Source organism: Carassius auratus, chromosome 46, assembly GCF_003368295.1.
Source record: "Carassius auratus strain Wakin chromosome 46, ASM336829v1, whole genome shotgun sequence".
Lineage (NCBI taxonomy): Eukaryota > Metazoa > Chordata > Actinopteri > Cypriniformes > Cyprinidae > Carassius > Carassius auratus.
The window spans coordinates 15579433-15607064 of NC_039288.1; the positions used below are offsets into that span (position 1 = coordinate 15579433).

At 36.8% G+C, this 27632-nt stretch overlaps 2 protein-coding genes across 5 annotated transcripts in view; both read right to left on the reverse strand.

The window, feature by feature from the left end:
• The window catches only part of LOC113064338 (ankyrin repeat and KH domain-containing protein 1-like), a 46609-nt gene extending 24264 nt beyond the window's left edge, over window positions 1-22345 (reverse strand). For 2 of the 4 annotated variants that reach the window (XM_026235081.1, XM_026235078.1), the window contains exons 1-2: window positions 21901-22345; window positions 2362-2515 (exon numbers count right to left, since the gene is read on the reverse strand). In XM_026235081.1, coding sequence (XP_026090866.1) covers window positions 2362-2515; window positions 21901-22176 — 430 coding nt within the window. In that variant the 5' untranslated portion in view covers window positions 22177-22345. The remainder of the gene's footprint in view (window positions 1-2361; window positions 2516-21900) is intronic. The other 2 variants (XM_026235082.1, XM_026235080.1) reach the window with 1 other exon arrangement.
• A 2147-nt stretch (window positions 22346-24492) lies between these two features.
• Window positions 24493-26888, reverse strand: LOC113064339 (deoxycytidine kinase-like). Its single transcript, XM_026235083.1, has 7 exons — window positions 26668-26888; window positions 25814-25929; window positions 25494-25687; window positions 25243-25390; window positions 25023-25138; window positions 24834-24933; window positions 24493-24695 (listed from the first exon to the last, which is right to left on the reverse strand). Exons 1-7 carry the CDS (start codon window positions 26759-26761, stop codon window positions 24669-24671), a joined length of 795 nt encoding a protein of 264 aa, XP_026090868.1. The 5' UTR covers window positions 26762-26888; the 3' UTR covers window positions 24493-24668.
• Between the last annotated feature and the right edge of the window lie 744 nt (window positions 26889-27632).

Here is a 27632-nt window from a genome sequence, read left to right on the forward strand (position 1 = left end):
TGACATTTTATTTTGATAACGAACAGACTGCGATGTAAGTTTGAATCGCTAGAATATACGTGTGCAGCAGGCTCCGGGGCGATCGAAACAGCTGAGACATTAAAAAAAATATATATATTTTCCGCAAAAGTGTTTACTTTCATTTGTGCACACTCACAATAAAAACAGAAGATTGATGCTCTTGTAAAATAAAGCAAACAAACAGAATGCGTTGTCATCCTTTTTTTTTTTTTTTGTGAATTTATGGAGCGCCCACACTTCTGTTTTAAATCCGTTAATCTTAATTAGCCTATTTAAGTCGGATATATTTCGCATAGCCTATTTAAAAAAAAAAAATAATTGTTATTTTTATGTTGGGCCTATTACTTAGTAGGCTATAAATTTTCCTTAAAGCATCCCATTTTGTCCCAGGGCTTAGAACCTGTGCCATAGTCAGGTCCATGCAGAAACTTGTGAACGATGCTCGGCGTCACCGTTTAGTGACATCAGTGAATGCTCCAGGAATGTGTCGGTCACAGCGCCTATTAAACGCTGTTTTGAATCCAGCAATTATTTATTTAGAAATGATAAGATCTGATTATGACAAGTGTGATATAAAAGCTTTGTTTATTAGAGGAATAATAGGTTAACTGGAAAATGTTAGATCGTGACCATGCTTTTGGACCCCATAGTCTTCATTTACGCGGCTTTGTTCTGGTTTGCCGGTTGGTCACGAATTTCCACAAATTCAGTATATTTAGGCATCGTTTCTTTTCCTAAATCTTCATAGTCTAACCCTCTAATTTCCCAGGTTTATTTTATTATCTTTCGCTTTTAGTAACTGTTTTCGCATCTCTTACTGTGGTAAACATGGGAAGGGAAATTAAAGATTTCATGAATTAAGAATTCGTTCGATTTATTAATTTGTTCCCTTATTTCACTTAAATCATGGGTTATTTAGGGAACAAAATTAATGAAACATGGACAATTGCCACATTAATAATTCGTAGGAATGAATTAACAAGTTGTAGGAATGAATAGACTACCTGTCCTGTCACTGTGTCCCGCAGCCCTGCAAAGCGCACGATATAAAACAGTTATGTGATGAAATGATTAGTAACTTCATTTCTATTGCATTTAATGTTGAAGAACTTTTATGTTGTTTCTATTTTAATGTACTTTAAAGTTTAAATCACATTAAAAGCTTAATTTGTACATTGTGAATGAATGATAATGCTTTTATATATCGTCACCGTCACTCACAGCCGCTCGCACGTGTTGAGTGCGCATGAGCCGCACGCAGCCCAACATTGAATCGGTTAACCGACCATCGATAGCCTTAATCGATTGCATCTCTTATCGACAATTAATCGATCATCGATTAATCGTTGACATCCCTACTCCATAGTTTTGAAAAATAACTGCAAAATGAAATGCTTGAGGTATTTTATCCATATAAACACAAAACAAAATTGTTTAAAGTGCCCCTATTATGTTATTTCCAATATTGCCTTTCATGCAGTATGTAATGTAGCTGCATGTGAATATAAACGATTTGCTAAGTTGTAAAGCCGAAAGTGCACAATAACTAAAAGTTACATCCTCCCAAAATAAAGAATTGACAGTACAGCCAAAACGAGTCGGTAGTACTTTGAATACCACTTCAGTGACGGCTACATGTCATGGGTAACACGTTTGAATAATTCCTACTTCTGTTCTACATTTGCTGGCCACTATCATCTTGACCCGCCCTCAAACACGTCATTTTACTGATGACTGCTTCTCTAATCTCAGGGAGTTCAACGTGGGATTCACTAAAGACTTGCTCTTGAAAATAAATGGCTCAGTACCTTATTAATTTGGACCAGCTGGCACATTTTAAAATTAATATTTGAAAATCGTATATAAGTAAAAGTTATTTTAAATGTGATCATTTCACAATGTTTCTGTTTCTTAAATAAATACATGCAGCCGTGATCATTATTTTTTTTTTAAACACAGAATTCTGACCAACCCAAACATTTGTACAATAGTGTATAAAACATTACAATACTAAATAATAAGGTTCTATACGCACTCATTAATTAAATTTGTCTCCTGATTATTTTTATTGATTCTCATCTGTTAGTTGGTGCAGCCCTAATGATTGATGAATATTTACCCTTCTGTGGGGATTTTGTGGCAACAAATTCCAACAAAAAGCTATTCGTAGGATCTCTGTAACAGTTTGTTCTAAAGTCTAAAACCAAAAGCGTGACTCATGCTCAGCACTGCGGAGACAGTGAGTAAATGCAAACAGAAGTTGTGCACACATGCATGCAAAGACACAGGATAAATTATTAGGCTTAATGCGATCACATCAGGGTCAGTTGGAAGTTGTACCTGCTGCTTCTAGTAATGCCTCGAGCCGGGCCTGTGTTTCGGGGTCTACTGTTCTGAGGTCGGCTCCGTCTGCTGCGCTGGATAGGAGCAGCTCTGAAGCCGTCTTTAGTACGGGGTTATCCAGATCCTCCTGGTCTAGTATAAACGATTCCACCTGCATTGAAAGAGACACTGTCAGCAACTGTGCTTTTGTTTTTTGTCAAACAAGGAAGTGGTCTTGCACACTTTTCCATATATTAAACTGAACATAAATGCAACTTCAATTAGTCAGAAAACAGAATCTGGGTAATACTTGTGTCTATTAGACTATGGCCCGAGTCTGACTTGTGAAAATGAATATGGTTTGCTCCAGGAAACACGGCGATGCCACAGTGTGATCATACCATACATCACAAGTGCTGAAATTATATAAGAGCCTCACAATGATCCTGCAATGACCAGAAGATACAAAGTACAGTCATATCCTTACTGAAACGAAGCAACTCTTTTTGGTGAAACTTTTCAAAACTTCCAATTGAATGAACATCACATGCATTTAAATCTGATTAATTGGTATAATCAACATCTGTTGTGAAAAGACTCCAAATGAAGGCTCAAAGTAAACAACAAAGCACTAAATAGATATGACAAAGTCAACGTATTCTATATCATTGGTGCAATATATACGGTAGGCTAAAGATGTTTCAAGGTTCTCAATCTGTCTAAGTTAGACATGTCGTTGTACTACATTTGTGGCATTATTAATTGGTGGTTTATGTAAACAAGTGCCACAAAAACGTCTTGAGCTGCATTTTGTATGATCGACGGGTCAAGTTAAAAGTAGTTCAGCTTTGAATCGCATGTCTCAAGAACCCCAATGTTGCATTTTAACCTTCTGCACTGTCCAGCTGTCTTTGAAAGGAAGAATGTGTCCTGTGTAAACAGCTCTGCTTTCTGTACATGTGGTTTAATGAGGCTCGTCACTGGTAGTAAAAGCTGAGGCTGGACTGTCTGCAGTGCTCACAAAAAAACATGCTGAAGCATACTTCAGTTTTGACATGAAGGCTTAAGGCCGGGGACACACCAAGCCGACGGTCGAGAGAGAGAGAGAGACAGAGAGAGAGAGAGAGACAGAGAGAGAGCGCGCGCGCGAGAGAGAGACTGAGACGGAGAGAGAGCGAGCCGTCTTCAAACAACACGAGCGCTGTCTTGCTCTCTCTCCCTCGTGCATATTAATCAATTGACAGGATGGTGTCGATGTTTAAATCATTTCAAATGAGAATGTAAGCGTGCTCACCCCATTTTTGTTTGTAAGAAAAAATATTGCAATATATATAGCAGAAAAATAAAATATCATTATGTCATTTTTTCCCAATAACCTAGTGAGAGCTCTGATTGGATGTTCAGTTTAGCGAACGAGTCTTTGCCCTAGAAATTAAAGCAAGATTGCAGTTTTTTTTGTTAGGGGTGTAAGAAAATATCTATACACGTATCGCAATATTTTGTTTGGCAATATTGTATCGATTCTCATAACCAGAACGGAGATATAAAAAAAATATATAAAAATGTATCGCAACATATCGTATCACAACCCCTATATCGTGATACGTTTTGTATTGCCAGATTCTTGGCAATACACAGCCCTAGTTTTTGGAGAGGTGGAGTTTAAGTGGACTAAATGATTGGAGAAGATCTTCACCAGAAGATTAAGACCTTGTACATTGATGTACCTTGATATGTTTGCATTTGCATTTAAATAAAAAACATTTTTTTCCCATAAAAAAAAAACAAACAAACAAAAACAATTTAGATTAAATAACCAACATAAGCAGTTACAAAAAAATCTAAACCAAGTGATCACTTACTGCTTTTTATTAAATGAGCATATTATTGGCCTATATGTAACTGAAGTAGAAATATATATATGTATGTATATATACATACACACACACACAAACATATATTATCAGATAAATGTTGGGCTTTCTATTCATCAAAGAATCCTGAAAAAAATATATTGACGTGTTTTAAATTATGATAGTGATAAAATATAAAGAAGTTTCTTTAAAAAAACAAACATTACTGTTCAAAAACATTTGGACTGGTAGTGCATATTAAAAATGTTTAATAATTCATTCAAATTTATTAAACACATTTAAATAGACTACAGCAATAATATTTTGTCACAAATTATTTTGTTTAGTTCAGTGATCTCTATTTGAGACTAGAAACAATTGTGATTCTCAATTTATACAGAATTGTGCAGCTGTATATTACATTTAATTACATATTAATATTATCCACTTCAATAGTAGAGCTGCTTTGTCATAGTGTCTCTCTCAGTAAATGGGACATTTTACTGACACTAGTAAAATCCATAAATTGAATGTTTCAAAAAAGGTTTGACTTTTTCCTGTGGGGAAGCATCCCAGCCAGAAAACTACAACAGTTTACAAAACTGTTTTTTTAAGAGTAAAATTTTATTGTTGAAATGTCTGTTACATGAGCCAGTAGAACAATAACAACAGCAGCACATAGTGTATTCCCTTAAAGAAAAGATAATCAGCACAAATGAGGGTGCTAGTTGCTAAATTCATGTCAGCCATTAGGCCCACCCCATGGCAAATGCACCTGGGAGAAAGTGCTGTGTGCTATTTAGGCCCTGAGCCTTTAAGGAATTACAGTAAGCATTAAGATGAGCTGATCAGCGGGTTTCCCCCTCATCTCTCTGTGCCCTTGACCTCCACACACCTTCCTTCACACACAAGGCAGGGCATCCCACACTGTAGGCTACTGGGAGGAACTGGGCTGCTTGTTAGCATAGGCAAGAGCACAGTAGCCACGTTTCCACTGTCGGGCCAAAAGCGGGCGGGCATACTAGTGCATGCCAGGGCCATTCGCGTTTCCACGGTCACTTCCGGGCTTGATCATGCCTCATCGGTGCTTCCTCGGGGCAAATGGCCCGTTTTTTTTGGCCGGATGAAAACCTTGGACCAAAGCGGGCCAGCGGGGGCTAGAGGAGCGGTTATGAACAAAGGCGGCGTTTCCTTACGTCTGGAGAGCGTCAGTGCCATGGATCATTTCAGAAAGCTAACATCTATAACACCAGCATTAAAAACTAATTTTCAGTCAGCAGCGAGTGTTTGAAATAACTTGATCCAATGTGGATTATAATCACCATACAAGGCAGAAATATTTATAAGTGTTGTAAAAAACTGTGCATGCTATGAATTAACGTTACCATAGTAAACATGGTAAATGTGACCGCTTGAACGTGACCGCAGACATCAGCCTCTTATTCTCGATCACAATTATGTATTTAGTAACATTTTATCTGTCCTAAGTCTCGTCTCGAGAGTTTAGCTCTGCGTAGCATATTAACAGTATGAAGTGACGGGAACACTTTTTGTAAGTGAAAACAATTAAAAAAAAAAAATTCAACTTCGATGTGTATTTAGCTTTGATTTGGAATAAAACAGCACATCCTTGTGGCACGGAGAATGCAGAAGAGCATACAAAGCACGGTGATATGGAGTGACACAGAGGCCAAAGGAACTATTGAATAAAGTTATTTGTTTTCTTCACTTGCAAAAAGTGTTTCCGTCATTTCATATAACCTGGATTGCACGTCTGGTGGCAGATGGAGTACTCTGACGATGACTTTTCATACCTTTTATGGTCCTTGACACTGTTATTTAATTTACTTGGCAGTCTATGGGATAGTCTCAAGCCTCCAGGTTTTCATCCAAAATATCTTAAATTGTGTTCCGAAGATGAACTGAGCTTTTACGGGTTTGGAACAACATGGGGGTAAGTGGTTAATGGCAAAATTGTCATTTTAAGGTGGAATATCCCTTTAAGCCATTAGAATATTTTCTGAAAGTACAGGTATACTGAAAAGACAAAAGGATTCCCAAACTTAGGGTGCTTTCACACTAGCACTTTTGGTGTGCACCAGGCTTGTTTGACGCCAGAGTTCAGTATGTTTCGATAATGGGAACACTGTCTTCTGAACTTGGGGGGTGAACTGTACACTTAAAAGGGGTGGTCTGGGGTATGGTTGGAAATTGATTGGCCAAACGTGTTAGAAAACACCCTCACCCGCCATGATTTAAAATGCTATGTAACATACTGTAAACATCGTGTCAACTTATATCGCAAGTAACAGTGATAAATGTACGGCCGCTGAAGTGCAGGAACTTATAGCAAATGTAGCACTGCCAGTTGTCATTGGAGATTCTTAAGTCTTCCTATCCATTCTTTCGATTGCTTTATGTATACGTCTACATTCTATGTCCATTACTGTGAAACCCGCGAGACACAAAAACACAGCTCCGATCACAGCATCCTCTATCCTCCTGTTGTTAACATTGTTCTTCTTAGTTAACGTTGTTGAACATCATGCACAAATGACATCGTTGTCGACCGGCGTACATCATGTCCTAATTAACTAGCTGTGAATGCAACCCTTTAAATGATACTAGGAAATAGTTCACGCAAAATATTTAGTACTTTACATTTAGTTCTGGAACTGTAATGTAATGGAATGTGAATAAAGTCCAGTGGGGGGAGAAAAAAAAAAAAAAATCTAACTCTGGTTCAGACCAGGCAATCGAACCAAGTGTGAAAACACCCTTAAAATCAATAACTGTTCCACTTGTGATTACTAGATTAATACACATTAATGTCTCCATGTTCTGCTTTTGAAGAAATATTGCAGTATTGTAATACAGCACACATTCTATCAGTTACAGTTCTGGCTCCTCAGTCTCAATATACTGCACAATGCAATAGGGCTGTCACTTTTAGTTTCGAAAATCGATTGCACAATCGATCGGACCAACCAAAAAAAGTTTCGAAAATGAAAATAGGGAATCAATTTTAACCAAATATGTATACCATTAATTTCTAAAAGAATTAAACAATTAAAAAATATAGATGTAACAAAACTCACAAACAAGCAGAAAAAGAAAATAAAGAATTCTAGACCCTTTAATAAAGAAACTAACCCTTTAATGGTTCAAAAGAACTAGAGATGTTCCGATACCCTTTTTCTCTTCCCGATACCGATTCCGATACCTGGGCTCAGGGTATCGGCCGATACCGAGTACTGATCCGATACCTGGGTGTATATCTGTATATACAGCTGTATATACTACTAGCCCTGTGTAAATTGCTAGAATTTTTTTATGGTGTGCTTCAGACAGATCCCTCAATAAAACATGAACAAATACATGGTGAACTACTGTATTTATTACAGTATTTTTATTATCTAACATGAATTTGACAGTATTATTTATTTTCTTATGCAAAAAAGAACTTCAAATGCAGCCAAAAATCTAACACCGCAAACTAAAAAAGGTATTTAAGTTTTACAATATAACTGTATAAAAAAATTGCAACAAATAAGTCTAGGAATATAAAAAAAGATCTATTAATCAGATAATCTCTAACAAGTAAAAAACAAGTAAAAAACAAGCAACCATCTAGGCATAATTATTATTATTATAGAGATGTATTATTATTACTGTAGGCTACAACAGTAGCTTTATATATTGTCAATTTACTCATGTAAACCAAACATTTATTTTAATGGGCTGCCATGAAGATCTTTGAGTGTCTGTGTTTATGATATGACAGTATTCTCAAATGAAACGGTAAATTCTCATGAAGTGACGGTTTATGCGTTCGTGTCCTCATGACACACAGCAGAGACTACAAAACAGCGAGCTCTCGCGCATCTGTGCCAGTCACCCACAGAGATGTAGATTTTGCGGGAGTAATATTTAAATAGTATTTTGCAGTTTAATATTCACAGACACTAGTATATATTCGGCTACTGTCTGGAGCCCTGCGTTTTGACTTACACGGAAGCGAATGAACGCAGTTGCCGGTACTGAATATACTCGAGAGTCTGTAACTACCGGTACTACAGAGACATACTGCTAACCACTGATCTATAATATAGTAGCGGCTTCACTGTCTTTTGGCAGTTTAGAATGTGATGAGTGATCCAGTCATATATAGATAAGGGCTGCTAACGCGTTTTCATTTCTTCTTCGCTGCTCTAAACAGGGGTTGCTTGTGGCAACACAGCACAACTTCCTGTGTTTTCAATGCATTTTGAGCAGCGAAGAAGAACCGTGCAGCAGTTAGGCAAAGCTTGCGGTCATAACTAGGTCTTTTTTAAGAAAATGGTATCGGATCGGTATATGGGTTCATGTACTCGCCGATGCCGATGCCAGAATTTGTTGTGGTATCGGAGATATTTCCGATACTAGTATCGGAATCGGAACAACTCTAAAAAGAACAGCATTTTGCAATATAAATCCATTATAAAACAATATAAAAGCCTTTACTGTCATATTTACTGTTATATAAATTTAAAAAAATACCAACCATCACACTATTTGTTTTATGTGCTGAAATGACTACTGTATGAAAATTGTATTTGTCTTCATTGAGATCTGTGCAGAGCTCATATCATGCTACATCAAGGGTGTTTAGCGTCCACCCTTAAACACACCCGAGACAGCTAATCAAGGTCTTTAGACCCACTAGAAACTTCTAGGCAAGTGTGTTGGAGCTGGGTGGAGCAAACATCTGCAGGATGTTGACCCCCCAGGAGAAGGATTGGACACTCCTGTAAAGGCCCGTTCACACCAAGCACGATAACTATAAAGATACAGTTCTAAAAATCGTTCTCAATATTAAAGAATAGCGGAGGCCACACCACAACTATAACGATAAAGGCACAGAGAAACTATATCGTTGGAATCACTTTCAGAAAGATTTTTTTTTCTGATGAACGATAAAAACATTGCCAACCAATCAGAATCAATCATGCTGTAATGAGCGCGGGAATTTAAAGCAGCAGACGCGCGTCCGCTTAGAATACACAGATGCTGGTGTGGACGCTAATATCGTTATCTTTATAGTTATCTATAGTTATCGTTCTTGGTGTGAACGGGCCTTAATACATGAACTTAGGCCATCCCTTATATAAGGGTAGATAAAGTTCATTGCACTAATACTAATTATTTAAATACTTATATAATGAGGGAGATTTACAATAAATAACCATATTATAAATTTTTTCTACATCTTGGTACAAACTGTTGAAGTTCTAAACTTCAAACACACACCCACACAGCAGGAGGTTCTTGCACACAGGGGAACTGAACTGAATGTTTCTCGTTCATTAATTAGATAAAAAAAAATGACCGTAAATGTTTAATATTTTCTTAAAGTATTGAAATTTTAATTATGTTCTTTTGAACTTTGTATTAAAATAACTGCGAAGAAAGTGCACATAATAGTTTCTTAATATTAAGCAGCACAATTATTTTCAACATTGATTAGAAACATTTATTAAAAACCGACCCAGCATATCTGAATGATTTCTGAAAGATCATGTGACACTGGAGAAAATTCAGCTTTGGTGTCACTGGAAATTACATTTCCATTTAAATTACATTTAAGTTATTAAAATAGAAAACGTACATACAAAGCCACAAAATTACTTTTTTGCAATTCTGGTGCCTGACTTGAAGACTTTTTTCAAAAACAAAAAACCACACCTTTTGCCAAAACCTTTGAAAGGTAGTGTACGTTTTTGGTATGTCATCCCCAAAATACATGCATTTACATAAGACTTAAAGCAAGAAACCGATTAATGTTGAGATTAATGTTATATACATTTACTTCATATACAAAGCCAATAGAAAACAAAATGTGCAGTAATCATCATGACAAAAGCTCTGATGCCTATTCTGCATACTTTAGAATAATATTCCAGCCACATTGGCGGAAGAATGAATGCATTTCTGAAGCATTTGTGGAAAAGAACGAAAAAAAAACTGTTCTTAATTTCAAGCCTTATTCGGTATCCATCTATACAATTTATAAGACCATGGTTCTTGCCAAAACCTAGGAAGCCGCCACAAGAAACCCAGCAAAGCACATGATTCTGGTAGTTATAATTATGTCAAGGGATTACTCTTTCTGCATACTGAAGTCTCAAGTTCGAGAAACTGGGAGGGGTCAACAAAAAAATCAGAAGAGATAAAAACTAAGGGCTGCCAAAGGAAGCTGACCCAAAAAGCAGGGTGAGAAAGGCGCGAGGACGGGTGTGGTCAAGCTGAGAACATCTGCAGTAAGAGTAATTAAAAGCATACAGGAGCATTTGAATGTGCAGGGCTCTGGCGTGGCTGGAACTGTTGTGCTCTGGTCTCAGACTCTGTCTCAGGGAGGGAGTGTGTGAGTGAGTGAGAGTGAGCTAGAGAGAAAGAGACGAGAGACTACATCCAAACAAGTGACTTTCATTACCTCATCTCTGTGAGCACTACACTTCCAGCAAGAGACAAGATGTGAGGGAGAAGGGACAATTTCTTTATTACATACAACATGTCTGGAGGCTGCAGACAGGTTTAGGGTTGGTAACCCTAAACTTTCATGAAAACAATAGGGTGAATTGGTGAAATCAACAACACTGGCTAAAATCCCTATGTCCTTAAAAAGCCAAGTGCTTTTATGGAACATTTCCAGATGGAAAAACAAAAATAATAGCGCTCTATACAGTTCAACATACAGTGTTTACAGTCCAAAACAGCAACTCGCCAACAACAGATCTGCGATTACACAGCTCATGTAGTGCACAACATATTTGCTTGTGATTTTAGGTGACATGTAGGGGTGAGAAAGCTAAAGGATAACTTTAAGTATGGACATGTTATTCAGAAAAACATACGTTTTCTCAGAAAAAAGGTGTGTAACAAATTTGGATCCGTGCAGCTCTTAAAGTGACAGCAGGTTGTTTTATTTTACATTTGATTATTAATTTCTGTAGGCTGTACCAAACTACATGAACCTTTTAATATAAACTGCAATAAATACAAAACTAGAGCCAAACTAAAACGTAAATGAGACATTAATAATAAATAACTAAATCATACTGCTTGAGACTTGAGGGGAAAAAAAACACAGTTGGTTTCATTTGTATCTTTTTATTCTATTGTATTTGTTTATTTTCAATTATTTTGAGGACTTTTTGTTTGAAATTCTGCTGGTCTGACATGAGTTCCAGAATTTGAGTTGAATTACTGAAATAAATGAACTTTTCCTTGACATTCTAATTTATTGAGAAGCACCTGTATATAGGACATATAGAGGCTTCCAAGAAGCCAACAAATCTTTTTGAAAGAATCACATTCACAAGGAGTGCTTAAAGAGTGCAACTACTGAAAAATGTCCCAGGTTTTCTTCAGAACCATGCATATAGATTTCAATAGAGGACTATACTAGAAGAACGAGTCAGGATGTCACAATTTTAAGTAACACACAAATAAGCTACAAGACTGAAACCTGGCTATTCAAATTTATGACTACAAAAAAAAAACTGCAGAATTCCATGTAGGACTAAAACAAGCAAAAAGAATGTCAAGAATTTAAATGTGACTAAAAATGCATTCAGCTGCTCTGTAATCTCATGGTCCAGCATTCAGGTCAGATTAAGTATCATAATTCAGCTATAGTCTTGTTTGAATGACTAAACTTGTTTTTCCAGGGCTCGCAAAATTACTAGCCTGATGTCCTGGGGCTAGAGCTGGAAAATAATTCAATATAAATATGTATCGCAGTATTTTTTAAATAATGGTGACATGATTTATAAAACACATTTTCGATATTTCAGTACATTACCAGTGTTTCCCCATACATTTATTTATTTGTGACGTTTGACTTCGTTGAATGTATGAGCACTGTACATTCCAAAATCATAATACGGCAAAGGTGTTTTATATTAATGTATCTCTGAAGGGTCTCCACTCGTACCTGATAAAGAAGCATTTGTGAGTGGAGCTGCTTTGATTACAGCCATTACTAGAGAAGCCGCTAGTTCTACCACACTCACAGAGCCTTCTGCTGGCAGACAAGCAGTTTGCATTTTCAATCATAAGCCTGTCTCCAAAAACATGTATTTGTGATTGCACTTTTTTTGTGCAGCAACACAGAGCACTTTTAATACACTTTATACTGGCTAAAGCACATCTGTTTCAATCTATAAGAATAATCAGCCTACACTATCAGTCAAATGTTTTTGAACAGTAAAGTTTTGTTTTTTGTTGTCTCTTCTGCTCACCAAGCCTGAATTTATTTGATCCAAAGTACAGTAAAAACAGTAAAATTTTGAAATGTTTACTATAACACAATTGCTGTCTATTTGAACATATTTGAAAATGTAATTTATTCCTGTGATCAAAGCTGAATTTTCAGCATCATTACTAGTAGTGTTGTCACCAAATTTTGTTATACCAAAATTATTGTTTTGATACCGATACAAAGTCAAGAATTGCGATTTCGATACTTTTTCGATAACTTTCCTGAAAGGGAAAAATACACTTTCAAATTGTATTGCTGTGCTTTGTTTTAAATCCAGGACAACATTCTTATCATATAACACACTAATAAATGAACATATGAATGGCATACATGTTAAACATTTGAACAAAATATGAAATATCAAAATGTTAAAAACAAAAATTAGAGCAATGACAATGTAAAAAAAGAATAAATTTAGAAGGATTATCTCAGTAATCATAAGAAACAAAAGAGTAATAAATTTATCTTGATTCTGAACTTTGAATAAAAATATGAACAGCGATTATATTAAACAATGTTCTGAACTCAGAAGAATAAATATTGAAATATAAATAATATAAGTAATGGCATTCAAGGTAAAAAAAAAAAAAAAAAGGCAAATAAAATTTATCAGCAATATCACAGATATTGTCAGTTGTGCAACCTTTCCTTTCAGAGGAGAAAACTCAGCCAGTGAGCTTTATTGAGCGTCATCTTTTTCTACCAGTCGTTGACCGGTGGCCAAAGTATTACTTGTGCTCGCACATACAGTCTAGTGATGCACGGGTTTTTTGTCCAGCCCGAGGGTCCCGCTTTTATTAAATTATTTAGCCCGCCCTGCAAATAAAGTAACATTTCTTTACCCGCCCCACGCATCGGGGACATAACAGAAGATACGTTGCTACTTAGACCTTCGCCAAGCATGTAAATCTCGATCAGCAATCAGCAGATACAAAGTGCAGTTATAGGTACTGTGCACATATGCTTGTTTTAATATTAAGCAAACAGAACATAACTCCACGTTTAATCCCCAATTAATGTAAATATATTATAATATGAACTGTCTGACCAAACAATTAAAATGTTAATTATGCAAGAAAACCTCGTGCTTTGTTCAACCTGACAACTTAAGACTATTTAGTTAATGTGAATATGCACACATTTTAGTAAAGCCAAATCAGTTTTTGCCACATGTTTATTAGACAACCTGTGCATCACTAATGCAGCGATCTCGCTGTAGTGTTTGTCACATGACAGCTGCAGCTTCTCTGCTGCGTGCGTGAAGAGAAAAAAAACCGACGTCCATAGGGAGGCTCTGGAAGCATGCATTGCACACACCAACATGAAATACGTATCTTACAAATCTGGAACGCGGTCATTCTTTGAAGTATCAATTCTAATAATAATTTAGGAATTGTGACGTTTTTAATTTCCGAGAGTCGCGATACTTTTGAAGTACCGGTGCACCGTGCAACAGTAATTACTAGAGTTGTTCCGATTCCGATACTAGTATCGAAAATATCACCAATACCACAACAAATTCTGGCATAGGCAAGTACATGAACCCATATACCGATCCGATACCATTTTCTTAAACAAGACCTAGTTATGACCGCTAGCTTTGCCTAACTGCTGCATGGTTCTAAAGAAGAAATGAAAACGCGTTAGCAGTATGTCCGCTGTTTAAATATTACTCCTGCAAATTCTACATCTCTGTGGGTGACGGGCACAGATGCATGGGAGCTCGCTGTTTTGTAGTCTCTGCCGTGTCACTATATGAGGACACGAAAGCATAAACCGTCACTTCATGAGAATTAACGGTTTCATTTGAGAAAAACTGTCATTCATAAACACAGACACTTAAAGATCATCTTGGCATGATCTTCGTAGCCTACAGTAGATTTAGATATGTCTCTATGTCGTAATAATAATATGTCTCTATTAATAATAATGTCAAATTCATGTCAGATTATAAAAATACTGTAATAAATACAGTAGTTCACCATGTATTTGTTTATGTTTTATTAAGGGATCTGTCTGAAGCACACCATAAAATAATTTAGCAATTTAGCAATCATTACTCCAGTCTTCACTGTTACATGAAACAGAAATCATTCTAATATACCAATTTTCTGATTATAAATAATTAAAACAGTTGAGTAAATTTTTTTTTCAGGATTCCTTGATGAATGGAAAAATCCAAAGATCAGCATTTATCTGAAATAAAGAGCTTTGGTAACGTGATACACTATTCCATTCAAAAGCTGTCACTATGAATCTTTTTTTTTTAAGATTATAGAAATGAATACTGTTATTTAGCAAAAAACTGTTATTTAGCATGGATGCTTTAAATTGATCAAAGGTGACAAGTAGGGCTGCACGTTCTCAAGTTTTTCATTAACCGTTAACCGAGGCCCTTAGCGGTTAATACTCGGTTAACCATAGAGTGCCATAGTAACCATAACCATAGTAATTTCCGGACATTGGCCGAAAAAAAAAATAAAATGAATGTCCGACAAAATTTAATCTCTCCGGTCAAATTGTCCTATTAAAACTGCCTAATAATGCCGCCCATTAACACAATCTGAATTTGAGAATAAGCCTAAAATGTATAAGGCAAAAGGTAACAAGCAGACTCTGCGGTCGCCTCGCTAAGGCTATGACTATGACTATGTTTGACACGTACAATATTTGAAAAGCGATAATTATTTATTTATTTATTTAAATTACATTTATATCTGAATTTATGTCAACCTATAGACTTTCAAATATCAAAATGTCATGAATTAATATGTATTTTTGTACAAAATGACATATAAACATATTTTCCTATTATACTTTGCCTGGAAACGCTTCCAACAAGGCGTCGGTTCTATTTCTAGCATGCACGCGTCGAGCCGCGCCTGAGCCGCGCGTCTCACGCAGGCAGTCGGCAAGCTCTAACCTGTTAACATGGGAACCGAATTAAAAACAGACACGCTACGCAGCTGAGATGCTTTCGCCACGCATCCAGTGTGTCCTGACCGGCCTAATGATGCCCGGGTGTTGGCTGTTGAGATTACAACAACGAGGTTGTACTTGAAGTATATCTAAGCACTGTTTTGCAATACTTGCATTTTGCCCCGTCACTCGTATTAGCCCGCTTCATATTAGAAAAATGACTTCTTCTTGTGGACATTACAAATGTCTGGGAGCGCTCTGGCGGTCTCTGGTGGTGCAAAAATGTATTACAACTAAATTCAATGCACGCCATTGACGTCACTTAACCGAGCAAAATGTTTCACTCGGTTACACAATTTTTAACGGTTAATCGGTTAACCGGTTAACCATGGACACCCCTAGTGACAAGTCATTTATAATGTTACAAAAGATTTCTATTTCAGATAAATGTTCTTCTGAAATGTCTATTCATCAAAGAAACCTGAAAAAAAAAATTCTACTTGTTTTCAACAATTGTTTTTTGAGCAGCAAAACAATATTAGAATGATTTCTGAAGGATCATGTGACTGAAGTTAAAGATATTAATATTAATTAGGTGAGTCCGAGAAGATTATTTGACAGTGATTTCACATGAAGGCTAAATACAAATAAAAGGTGAACATTATTTTGTGCCATTTTCTTTTCCTAAAATATTATATGGTTTTATATTTACTATTATAGGTGTCGGACTTGGCAAGTTCATTTTTCATTAGTTTGGATGAACAGACATCTGTTGTTTGCATTTTTGGAAGTTTTACGAGGCTTTTTAAAATAGTGTTCATATCTATATCTGAATAATATTGTATCAACCTAAATTAAGAAATATATTGTGATCGTGAATTTTGGCCATATCGTCCAGCCCTACACGGGGCTATTTCGTTTTCCAGTTGGGCTACCAAAATGCATCACCTCCCTGCCCGATGGGCTACCTTAAATAGTGAAATAACATTTTAAAATTATACAATCCTTTTTGGATAATTCAAATGCAGTGGTTGCCTCTGATTTTAAATGGAGAACAGGCAAAGATGTTGCATATATGAAAAGATTTATTTTAGTTGTATAGTTTAATTTGGGATTTGTTTTAAAATTTCAAGTTAGTTTTAACATTTTCATTTCACAAATGAATATGAAGATTTTGGCTGAGAAATAATTAGGACACATTTTCATATTACATATTTCATTTTGTAAAAAAATTAATATAAACTAAGAAATTCGTATTGTGTAATATGTATTGTGAATTGTATCGCATCGTAAGTTTAGTGAAATGTTACATTACTATACAATACTAGTTTTTGCCAATCATGCCGATTTTTCCACAGTACAGGTCAGCAGATCTTTTTTTTTTTTTTTTTTATTCGGGCTAGTTTAAATTAATTTTAAGCAACCAAAACCTGAAGAATGTCTGCCCGAAAGGCTACCAGGGCTTTTGATATATTGCAAACCGTTTTCACAAATTATTACATTTCGTAAAATATTTAATATAATTTCAGTTCATAGGGCAGACTCATGACACGTGGTGATCTAACAGGAAGTAGAAGCAGAATGCTGGAATTCATGGGAATGCGGGTCCTACCTGAGTATGTCATCAGCTCTGTCTACCTCCACAGACTTTAATACCCTCCCCCTAAATTCCAAACAAATACCAACAACACTGGGGGTGGGGGGCACCCATTACAAGTTATAAAAAGGCAACAGACACACCCCTGTATTCCACCCGGGTGGGATGGGGGGGGGGGGGGTGACATGCAACTCTGAAATGCAACAGTGTATATAGCTCCTTTCACACTGCACATAGATCCCAGAAAATTGCCACAGTGCATTCTGTGTGAATGCAAACACGTCACGGTATTGATTCTGGGATTGATCCTGGGTTGGGGACCTAGTAACATTACCGGGTTCAGTCCTAGAACGAGAACTGTGTGAACAAAAGCAAGAACCAATTCCATAAAGGGTGTGTTGTAGTGATAACGCACGCTATTGTGAGACTGTTTTACTGGGTGTTTTGAAGGCAAATCAACATTTGCGACAAAATAATGTGCAAACTGTAATAAGCAGAGATCAGCTAGTAGAAAAAAAACCTCCAGAACACTTCTGTATAAATCTAAACAATATGAGCAAAACTTCATATCTTGGTATTTTTTGGCTGATTTGCAGTATACAGATGGCTATATCTCTGTATTTTCTATTTGGATTAACCGAAAAAGGTTAATGTAAGCATGTAGTAGGGGTGGGCGATATATACCGGTATGAAAGTGACTACCAGTATTATGCTGTTCCATGATATGGATGTTGCGTTATATATTATTATTATTTAGTGGATGGCATTATACATTCCTGAATTCAAATTTTTCATTTATATAGCTTCGTTCAATTTGGTACGCTTTGCGAATTTTAACACAGATGACGATATTATCCTGTGTACAACGCAGTGCTACACATGCATCAGTAATCAAACACACAGAGCATTGTAACACATCAAACTAAGAGCGCAAATCACCTACTCCAGTGGTTCCCAAACTGAGGGATCGTGTACAGTCAGCAAATTATTTTGCAAAAGAAACCTCTGCAGGGTGATAGTGACTACACTGCATAACTGACCCACATATGCAGCCACTTGCCTGATTAGTAAATAATTGAACGCGAAATATTAATTTGACATTTTAATTGACCTCAACATGACTTGCAGTACCTGCTTGAGTGCGCCTTTATCAGTTGTGTTTGTATCAAAAACAGACGACTAGACTGAAAAATCAGAGTTATATTGGGTTAAATAACTCTGACACAAAGGACTATTTAAAATATTGAAAAAATAGTTTGTTCAAAGATATCAAGCAGCACAACTGTTTCCAACATTGATAATCACAAATGTTTCTTAAGCAGCATTTTAGAATGATTTCTGAAGGATCATGTGACACTGAAGACTGGAGTAATGATGCTGAAAATTCAGCTTTGATCAAACTTAAATATTTTAACTTACAATATTTAATTTAATTCATAAAGGCCTGCCTCATGTTACATGGTTTGTACTTTTCAGATCTACATCCAATACCTCACTTTTTTTCTAGTTATAGAAGGTTAAAATATTTCGCCTGTAAAATATATATATATATATATTTTTTATTTTTTTTAGGGGTGACCCCAAATAGTCGATGATTCGATTCGAGCAGCCCGATTCGACTACCAATCTCACAGTCGAATATTTGTGGGCTGTTATGATTATGCCATTCTGTCTATATGGGGAAGCTGAAATGTCTAATTTCAGATAGTGGTTTCCTATAATAATTTTAATATGCAGCCTATTATGATAAAGCCGTGAATAAGAATCTGAAAAGAAAGAAGCTTCAAATAAATATTTTAAAGTGCGTGAAGAAATCCAACCACCCCTACAGATTTGCGTTTCACTTTCCATAATCCTTGACCGACAGAGCAGCATCTTGGCGGCAGGGATTTAAAACTTTAACAAGACTCAAACTGACACAGGCAGAGACTGGATTTTTTCGAACAGGTAGGGTACAAGGGATTTCAAAACGTTACCATTAACAGATGTGTGAACAGGACAAAAATCCCGCTAAATATGTTCTGGCAATCATATCATTTTTATGGTGTTTACATAGGTCCGCTGCTTTACAGTTAGCTTTTCTATACAGTATATAGTAAATATGTGCTAGATGGACATCTTTGACCATTGCGCGTCACAGCTTTTTGCAGCGCTTGTCCATTCATCAGGGCTGCGACTCTGCAATTGGATACTATATTATGTGCGTCTCGTGTTTATAAGAGCAATACATTCTGACTGGCTAGTAATGTTAGTTTGGTTGAGAGTGAAAGCTGCTCCTCTCATACCATTGGTAGGCGAACTCCTGGACTCGAAAGTGATTTTCAACAAGATTTATTTTATAAATAAAAAGCAATATGAATAAAAAGCACAGACTAATTGAGTAAAAAGGATATTTTGATTACCCCATTAGACTTTACAGTTAGTGCTATCATACAAATACACTAACTTGTAGGTTTAAAAATCTACATGTGTCACATTTATTGGCCAACTACAAATATTGCAGCAAAATTTAGATTTTAGTCAATTATTGCAATCCTATTTTATTGAGCTCTGTCTGTTTGGCGCACATGTACATGGCGATGTTCGTTCTAAACGAAGTCTGTGGAGTTTAGTGAAGAATCGCAAAGCAAAAGCTAATGCACTTTTGACAGAAAAACAAATTTTCCATGGGTTTTTTAACGTACAGATGGAAAATTTACCTGTGAAAAGTTATCCATTAAGTAAAACAGCATGTGTCGGTCAGCCTCACATGCAGCCTTTCTGTCAGAGCGAGCATAAGCCATTTTGAACAAACTAAACTCTATTAAAGAAAAGACACTTTCAGTGCTGTTTCAAAGACCTCGAAACGATCCCAACCGAGGAATAATGGTCTTGTCTAACGAATTGATTGGTCATATTCTGGAAAAATGTATGTACTTTTTAACCACAAATACTTCTCTTGCGATCTCATGCATTACGTAGCCACGCTGGAAAGGTCATGTGTGATGAACGCAGAAGATCTGATTTTTACAAGTTTTGCAAAGCGAAAAGTGTCAAACACCTTTACAAAAAAAGGTAAAACCGTGATGTCAGATGATTTTAAGTGAGAAATTGAAATGGAGGTTTCACTCTAAGCTACCTTTATGAACCGGAGTACACAGATGAAGAGCTAACCGAGTGTGACGTTTACAACATGATTGCATAATGCGTCAAGTCGCTCATGCACAGAGCAAGTGTAGGATGAGCATTTGTGGTTAAAAAGAATATACATTTTTAGAAAATTACTAATTGTTTCACTAGATAAGACCCTTATTCGTTGTTTGGGATAGTGTAGAGTCATCTGAAGCTGCAATTTGGAAGTTCAAACATTTGAGCACCATAGAAGTCCATTATATGGAAAAAATCCTGGAGTGTTTTACTCATAAAAATGTATTTCTTTGTAATTTAAGAAAGCATGACATAAACATCTTGGATGACATGGGGGGTGAGTAAATTATTGGGAAATAAGTGACCTAATCCTTTAAACATAAGATCAAAATATCTTTTTTTTTTTTAAGATTAAAAAAACAAGCTTATGCATAGATAAAGTGTTCATAATGCGTTTAAAAAGGGGAAGTCAATTCGTTTTTTGCATGCCACAGAGCAACCTAAAAAAAAAAAGCTAGTATTTGGTTTTGCTAGGAAATCGAAACGGTCATTAAGAATAATTTTAATCCCACCTAAAATATTGTAAATAACAACCTTTTTTATATGCAAAAAGAACTAGATTGTGATGTTATCATGAAATAAAATTACTCATATGGTGATTGCTTTTGGTCATATCACCCACCCATGTATGCATGTATGTATTAATTTTTCAGCATGCAACAATCAATGGGAAAACGCCTGTCATGTGACAACAAAAGTTAATCTTGTTTGACCATCACCAAATATTGGATAAAATGGAAGTAAACCCTTGATTCTGCAAATTGCTGAAGTTTAAAAAAAATATAATAATAAAATTAAAAAAAAGGTTCTAAGTGGGATTAAGAATTAAACATCTACAGGACCCAACAGGTGCATCTGCATGTATGACAAACCCGCATGACAAGTCTCCCCGGATCCCAGCCCCACACTTCATAATCATAATGGCAAATAAATGTTCCACTGACACAGAGGAAGAAAAATCTAAACTTTAAAGCTTGTCGTTTTAACATTTGCGTCACATGAAATTTCAGAAGCTGTAGTGGAGATGCATTTACTGAAGCACGAGTAATAGATTAATGTGAACGTTGTAACATTTTGCACCAACACACAAATCTGACACAGATGTCAGATCCCAAGTTTACCAACACAGTGCAAAGGCCTGACAGGGTACCGTCACGCAGATAAGCTTTGCTCAAAAGCTAATAATTAGTTACGAACCCAGATCCACTTAGCTTCTCGGCTAACTTACAATTCTAACTTAGATCCTTCAAAAGGACTGTCACTGAGACGCGACAAGTGTTACACTTTTAAAGGTGTAAACTGAAGTGCCAAATAACTAAACGCGTTGAAATGATTTCGTGATGGCTAACTAGCAGAGGACAGCGTTGCCCCCTGATGTTCTCTTTAGGCCCAAATCGCAGCCTTCGTCTCTGAGCCCGTGCTAAGCTAAGCTAACTCGCCAGAATTTGAGCTATTTAGAAACGCAAACTGGCAACGTGGGTCAGGAGAAACTTACTTATGGCTGCAAACGGCGCTCCGAACAAGAGTGTTGTTGTGTAAATGTTGCCAAGAATGGGACGTGATAAATCGGCCTCTTTTAGATAAGGTGTTAAATTGCACGGTTTTGGTGGGTTGGGAATGAAGCCTATTAAAGCTAGCGTTAGAGTTAGCATGTCAGCTAGCGCGCACACACACTTTGCTGCTGGCGGACTCGCTCTCACCTCAGACACCTCATCCTCGTCGCTGCCGGATCCGGGGCCTGACGACAGCACCGCGGCCGCTGTGAGCTTGAAATCAAGTCTGTCTGTTGTGGGCCCGCCAGCCTCGCCGAACAAGCGGACTTTCTTGCCACCGACGCCGATCCCGAGGCCCCCGAGTCCGGCTCCTGGTGTAGCTCCAACCCCCATCCCTAACGCAGGGGAACGCGGAGTCACCGAGTCAATCTCGTCCTCGAAGCCGTCCGTCAGCATTGCCGTCCCGGCTACTGCATCCTGCATACTTTACGAAATGATACGTCTGTTTGTGAAGGTAATGTTGTCTCTTCACTTCCTCTGGGGTTATGCTGTTATAAAATAATTACGTTTTACTTCAGAAAAATCCTAAAACTCTCCTGAAGCGAGAAGAGAATCTCTTTCCCCCAAGCCATTAACTTTCTAACAACCTACCCTCACTTCGGTCCATTTGTGTATTGCCCCGCCCCTTTTCAAAATATGCAACGGCCATTGGGCATGAGAGTTAAGTAATGGAACCCGATTGGCTGCAACACACGCTACTCGAGCGAAAACACGCGAAGTCAAGGTTGGTTTACAAGAGGGCTTTAAGATTTGACGTCAGGAAACATCGTTCAGTAAAGACGATTGGACGCGGGCACGCTCGTCACTAACACCCGCCCACTCGATACGCCTATTTTGACGTTTTCGAGAAAGTAGAGGTTAATTTGTTTTCAGAATCATATTTAGGAGGTTTTGTGAATTTTCGAGGTGTCGTGTTTACTGTAATGCAATGGAAGATGCATCATAATAGTCGGTCGCCACCTGTCGAATTATTTTAGGAATATAATATCCAATGTTGACAGTTAAAAGTCTGTCATCTCTGCATCTGATATTAGGCAACTCTTATTATTTATCATGTTAGAACAACTGTGTCAATAACAGTTTAGAGGAGGGCGCGACCGACCTGGGTGAAGCAATACCCGGATTTCTGTGAACGATTGAGTTATGGGGCTTGTAGTTTATTTTGATGAGTATCTGATATTGTGTAAACATTATAACATATACCGTTAAGAGTAATAATATATTGTATCTAGTGGCAATATTGTACTTTTTTCTGGAAATTAGTTTATTTTGCATAGGGATACTTTTGTCATATTCATCTGCATAAATATATTTACCTTTTTATTTTGGTATAGAAGCTGAGTGAGTTACTTTCATATAAAATGTATGACTTTATGCTATTGTGATTGGGAGTCTATTGAAATCATGAAATGTTAAATTATTTTAAATAACAGTTTTCGTTTCTTTTTACATGTTAATGTTTTTTTGTTAGGTGATATTTTTACAAGTTGCATGCTTAGTTCACTTTCTTATCATATTATTGCTTATTTTCACGGCAAATATTGGTTTTATATGTGAATTTATAATGTCATTAGTTTGAAATTTTGTTCAGACTCTTCACTTGTAACTAAAATATGAATATATACATACTACCTTAGATTGGTATATACCAAGATTATGGTATTAATGTAAATTCATGCATTTCACCTACAGTGGCATTCTTATTTTTTCACTGTTTCTAAATGTCATGCAGACATATCATTACAGCTCATTTAACATGTACAAACATTGTAAAAAAAAATAATATTAATATTTAAGGTTAAAATGGGGTGGGGTCTGAACATAGAAAAAATTAACCTGAAAACTGGTCTTAAATGGGTTGACCATAAAAGCTGAATATTATGAAAGGGAAAGTGACGTGTGGTCAAGTATGGTGTCCCATACTCAGAATATGTACTCTGCATTTAACCCATCCAAGTGCACACACAGCAGTGAGTGATAAACAAACACACACACACACACCATGCACACCCCAGAGCAGTAGGCAGCCATTTTTGCTGCATCGCCCAGTTGAGGTATTGAAGGTTGAAAATAGCACTGGTTATTCACTCCCCCTGTCCCAAGTACCAAGATTGTGACCTTTGGGTTATAAGTCCGTTTTGCTGACCATGCCACAGCTGCCTGAATTCTACTTCGTTTTACGAAAGCTTAAGCATAGAAAGAGCCATCAGGTTCTCACTAGTGAGTGAGTGAGTCAGAGTTCTGACAGCTTGTATTACAGGAGCAAGAGTTTGGGCAACTAATCATAAGGCAAAGTGGAGAGAATTGGCTTAAGCTTAAGAAATTAATGGTTATGAAACCATTTTATTTTTCACTCTATTCAGGCTGTACATCTTTCAGTACATATTCTTCCCACACATTTGACCAATTAATATACAGGTACATGACATTTCCAGTTGCTTGTAATTACAAGGCAAAGATTCTATTTTAAAACATAATTTTAGAGGCTGCACTCAAAAAGAGTCATTTCTATCAGACAAAATCTTTAAGATGAGAGAATAACAAGAGGTATTTTTAGATTTAAAAATGTGATTCATTTACATGTCTTTTTAGCAAACGTTGACATTCCCAGCTTTACTTTGGCTGCGAGAACCCTCTAACATTAACTGTCAAATTTTCACTCACAGAATAATCTCCAGACATTCAGTACATAAATATTTATCTCATGTATGTTACTGTATATGTTATTTGTTCATCACATAAAAGTTAAAAAAAATATGTTTTATTACACAAAGAAATACATATGTACAACAAGGTAAATATAAAATCAGCTTAAAAAATAAAACCACAAATTCACCCACAGGCATAAATCCCCATAGTACTACTGATAAAGCACCAGTTTACATGATTGACAAAAATTCATGTATATTTGTAGGCTACAGGGTGCTCATAAACTCCTTCACCTGAAAGCAAACAAAAAAAGTAACTTATTTAAGATGTAAAATCATGTCCAAACATGGCAGTTCTAAAACACTATTATTAGAGGCAGTATTCCTAATTATCCCATCTGTCCACAGACCCATAGAGTATACATACTGTACCTTATCAAGAATATCTTCTTGCTTAATTCTGTCATTTTTAAAATCCTCATTAACATCCAAGACCAGTATTGGAAGGTCTTTAAGATAGTTAAAATCCAACCTGTATAAGACGAGATACCCATTTAGATACTCAAACAATGAAAAACAGCTCAAATACAAGTTTCAGCACATAATAAGGGGATCACTAACTTTGTGGTTCGGTTGTACAGCCAACACTCATGCTTATAATGAAGCTTCTCCAGGTAGTCCAAGGGAATCCCTTGTTCCTCCTCTCGTCCTCTAGACTGAAGACGCTGCATACACCTCTGCAGATCATGCGTTTAATCAATACATCATAAAATTCTCACATTTACATCACTTTTTTGTTATTACAGGTGATTCGTGCACCATGTAAGGAGCTGTGTGGTACCTCGGGATCAGCACGAAGATAGATAATGGCATCAAGCTCAATCTGGGACTCAAACTGAGTGAGGAGCCATGAATGCCAGTCTTGATAGATGGCCCACTCAGTCTCATTCAGATCTCCAGACTCAAAGAGGTTAGAGGCAAACACATATCTGTAGAATTAAAAACGTAAGACTTTTTCTCCCTCTTTTTTTCAGTTTAACACTATTTTTAAACTCTTTTCCAAATTCCACACAATCTGTTAAATGTATGTACCGATCGCTGTAGACCGAGCGCTCGAAGAACTGGACTGGTTGCTCTGCCTGCTGAAGTTTGGCAGAAGGAGGCTGAAGCTGTGCACGGACGCGACTCAGGCAGGCGTAGGTCTGGAAAGTGTAAGACCAGCGACTGGGCTTGTCATATAACATCTGCAGCAGGTTGCCTCCACTCTTCTGGGATGTGCTGAGCTCCTATATGGATAGAAGGGTATAGGTTATTTAAAAAAATACAAAATAAAAATTCACTCACGTTAATATTTAAGACTGAGATTAAAGACACTTCCTTGATAAAATATCTTGTATACAGACATACTGTACCTCATACTCGTTCTCTGTGGTTTGTACATTGCACCACTTCCCAATGGGCTCTGGTATGACCTCCCACTCCTCAGACGCCCGCTCCAACAACCGCACAAAAGTAGACTTCCCAGCCGCTGTTGCATAAATACACGTTTTAAAATACAATACATAAACACAGCCAATCCGAATTTGCTTTGCGCATCTTTGCCAAAGATAAAATGAACAGTGCTCTCTTCCACCCTCAATAGCAAGGCACCAAACCCCGAACTGCTCCCTGGGTGCCACAGCAATAAGGATGTGTGTTCACTACTGTGTGTGCACTTGGATGGGTTAAATGCATACACTGGTTAAATGCAGAGCAAAAATTCAGAGTAATTTACTTTATGTCTGTCTGTTTATATCTGGTATTAATTGCCAGAAGCATGCTTACACCGAATGTTGTGGCAGTTCTTATTAAATGTAGCAGATGTTTATTTTTATTATTACTATTTTTGTTATTATTTTAAATTATATTACGTTTGTCATAAAACTTTTTGTCATTTACTTGTCAATCGTTCCATAATTTTTTATAAATGTTTCAGGACGTTTAAAAATACTTTTTACAATTCTATTACTAAACATGTGGCAAGAAGCCTAACTATTTAAACACAATTCAGTCTATTAAGGAGAATAAACGATGGCTGTCAAGGCTCGCTCTACAAAATAGATTTAGCATTTGGCGCCAACCACACTAACGTTACTGTATTGAACAACACAAGAATGCTCTCAGATTCATAAATTAAGGTGTTAACACTTACGTAATGTACTAATTGCGTTTTATTTTATGTAACGTATATTATTTTGTTGATTAAACCTAAATTCATTAAACTTACCAATGTTTCCCTCTATTGAGATCTTCAATGCCCTTTTTTCGAAACTGAGGTCAACGTCCGGGCTTGAACAAAATCTCTTCGGAGGAGTAGCCATTATTGTTTAAAATAAATTAACAAGCAACTGTATTATAGATATTTTTAAGTCTCCAAGACCAGCTTAATGCTTCCGCGCGCGCCTAAACAATTTGAGCTTCTTGAAATTCGCGGCAAGTCTTCACATGGTCAGCGACGCGGGGGAGGGGCTCTGAGAAATTCACCGTGTGATTGGCCACGTCCACAAAAGCCTCTGTTTCATTGGTTGGCGTTTACAGCGTGTTAAGTTTTATAGGTTTGCCTGTTTTCAGTGTTTTGAGCCGTTTCCTGTACTTTAAATTGTAAACATGACGCATGACAACGTTCATAAACCTTTCAGACCTTTAAATTATGCAAATCTCCCCAGATTGAAATGGTAAGTGATCGAAGATGTGGACGGAAAGATCAAAATTGCAGATAGACGATAACACAGTAAATGTACTGTAGTTATCATTTTTATAATGTGCTGCCTGTTATATAAATCAATGTGGCCAGTATGTTAGTCTGGCTGACCAGCAGATGGCAGCAGGTGACTACGGAATCACGAATGTCAAGAAAATCTGTTTTCCGCACATTTTGTCAACTTCATCTAAGCTGGGGAACAATAGTCCGTCAAAGACGAGGAAGAAGGGAAGAAATGAGAGAAGGACGAAAAAGAGAAGGGCAAGAAGAGAAAGAAAAAAATGAAGAAAAGAAAGAGTGAAATTTGACGTTCAAAGACCTTAGTTCAAATTCCTTAGCATGCGCGCAATTATATATTTTCCGGTTTCTTCTTGCGTTAAATTCGCGCATTTATATTACACTGGTGCTCACTGCTCACCAAGACCTGGGTACGAATCCAGCTAAAGACAACTTTTTGTAATATTGTTAATTGCTTTAAATAAATGAAGTTT

Excerpts from the sequence above, each read along its gene's own strand:
- LOC113064339 (XM_026235083.1), bottom strand. The coding sequence starts at position 26,761 with ATGGCTACTCCTCCGAAGAGATTTTGTTCAAGCCCGGACGTTGACCTC. Across the intron at positions 25,688-25,813 it reads CCACAGAGAACGAGTATGAG|GAGCTCAGCACATCCCAGAA; the intron begins GTACAGTATGTC and ends CTATCCATATAG. Across the intron at positions 25,391-25,493 it reads CGCTCGGTCTACAGCGATCG|ATATGTGTTTGCCTCTAACC; the intron begins GTACATACATTT and ends TTAATTCTACAG.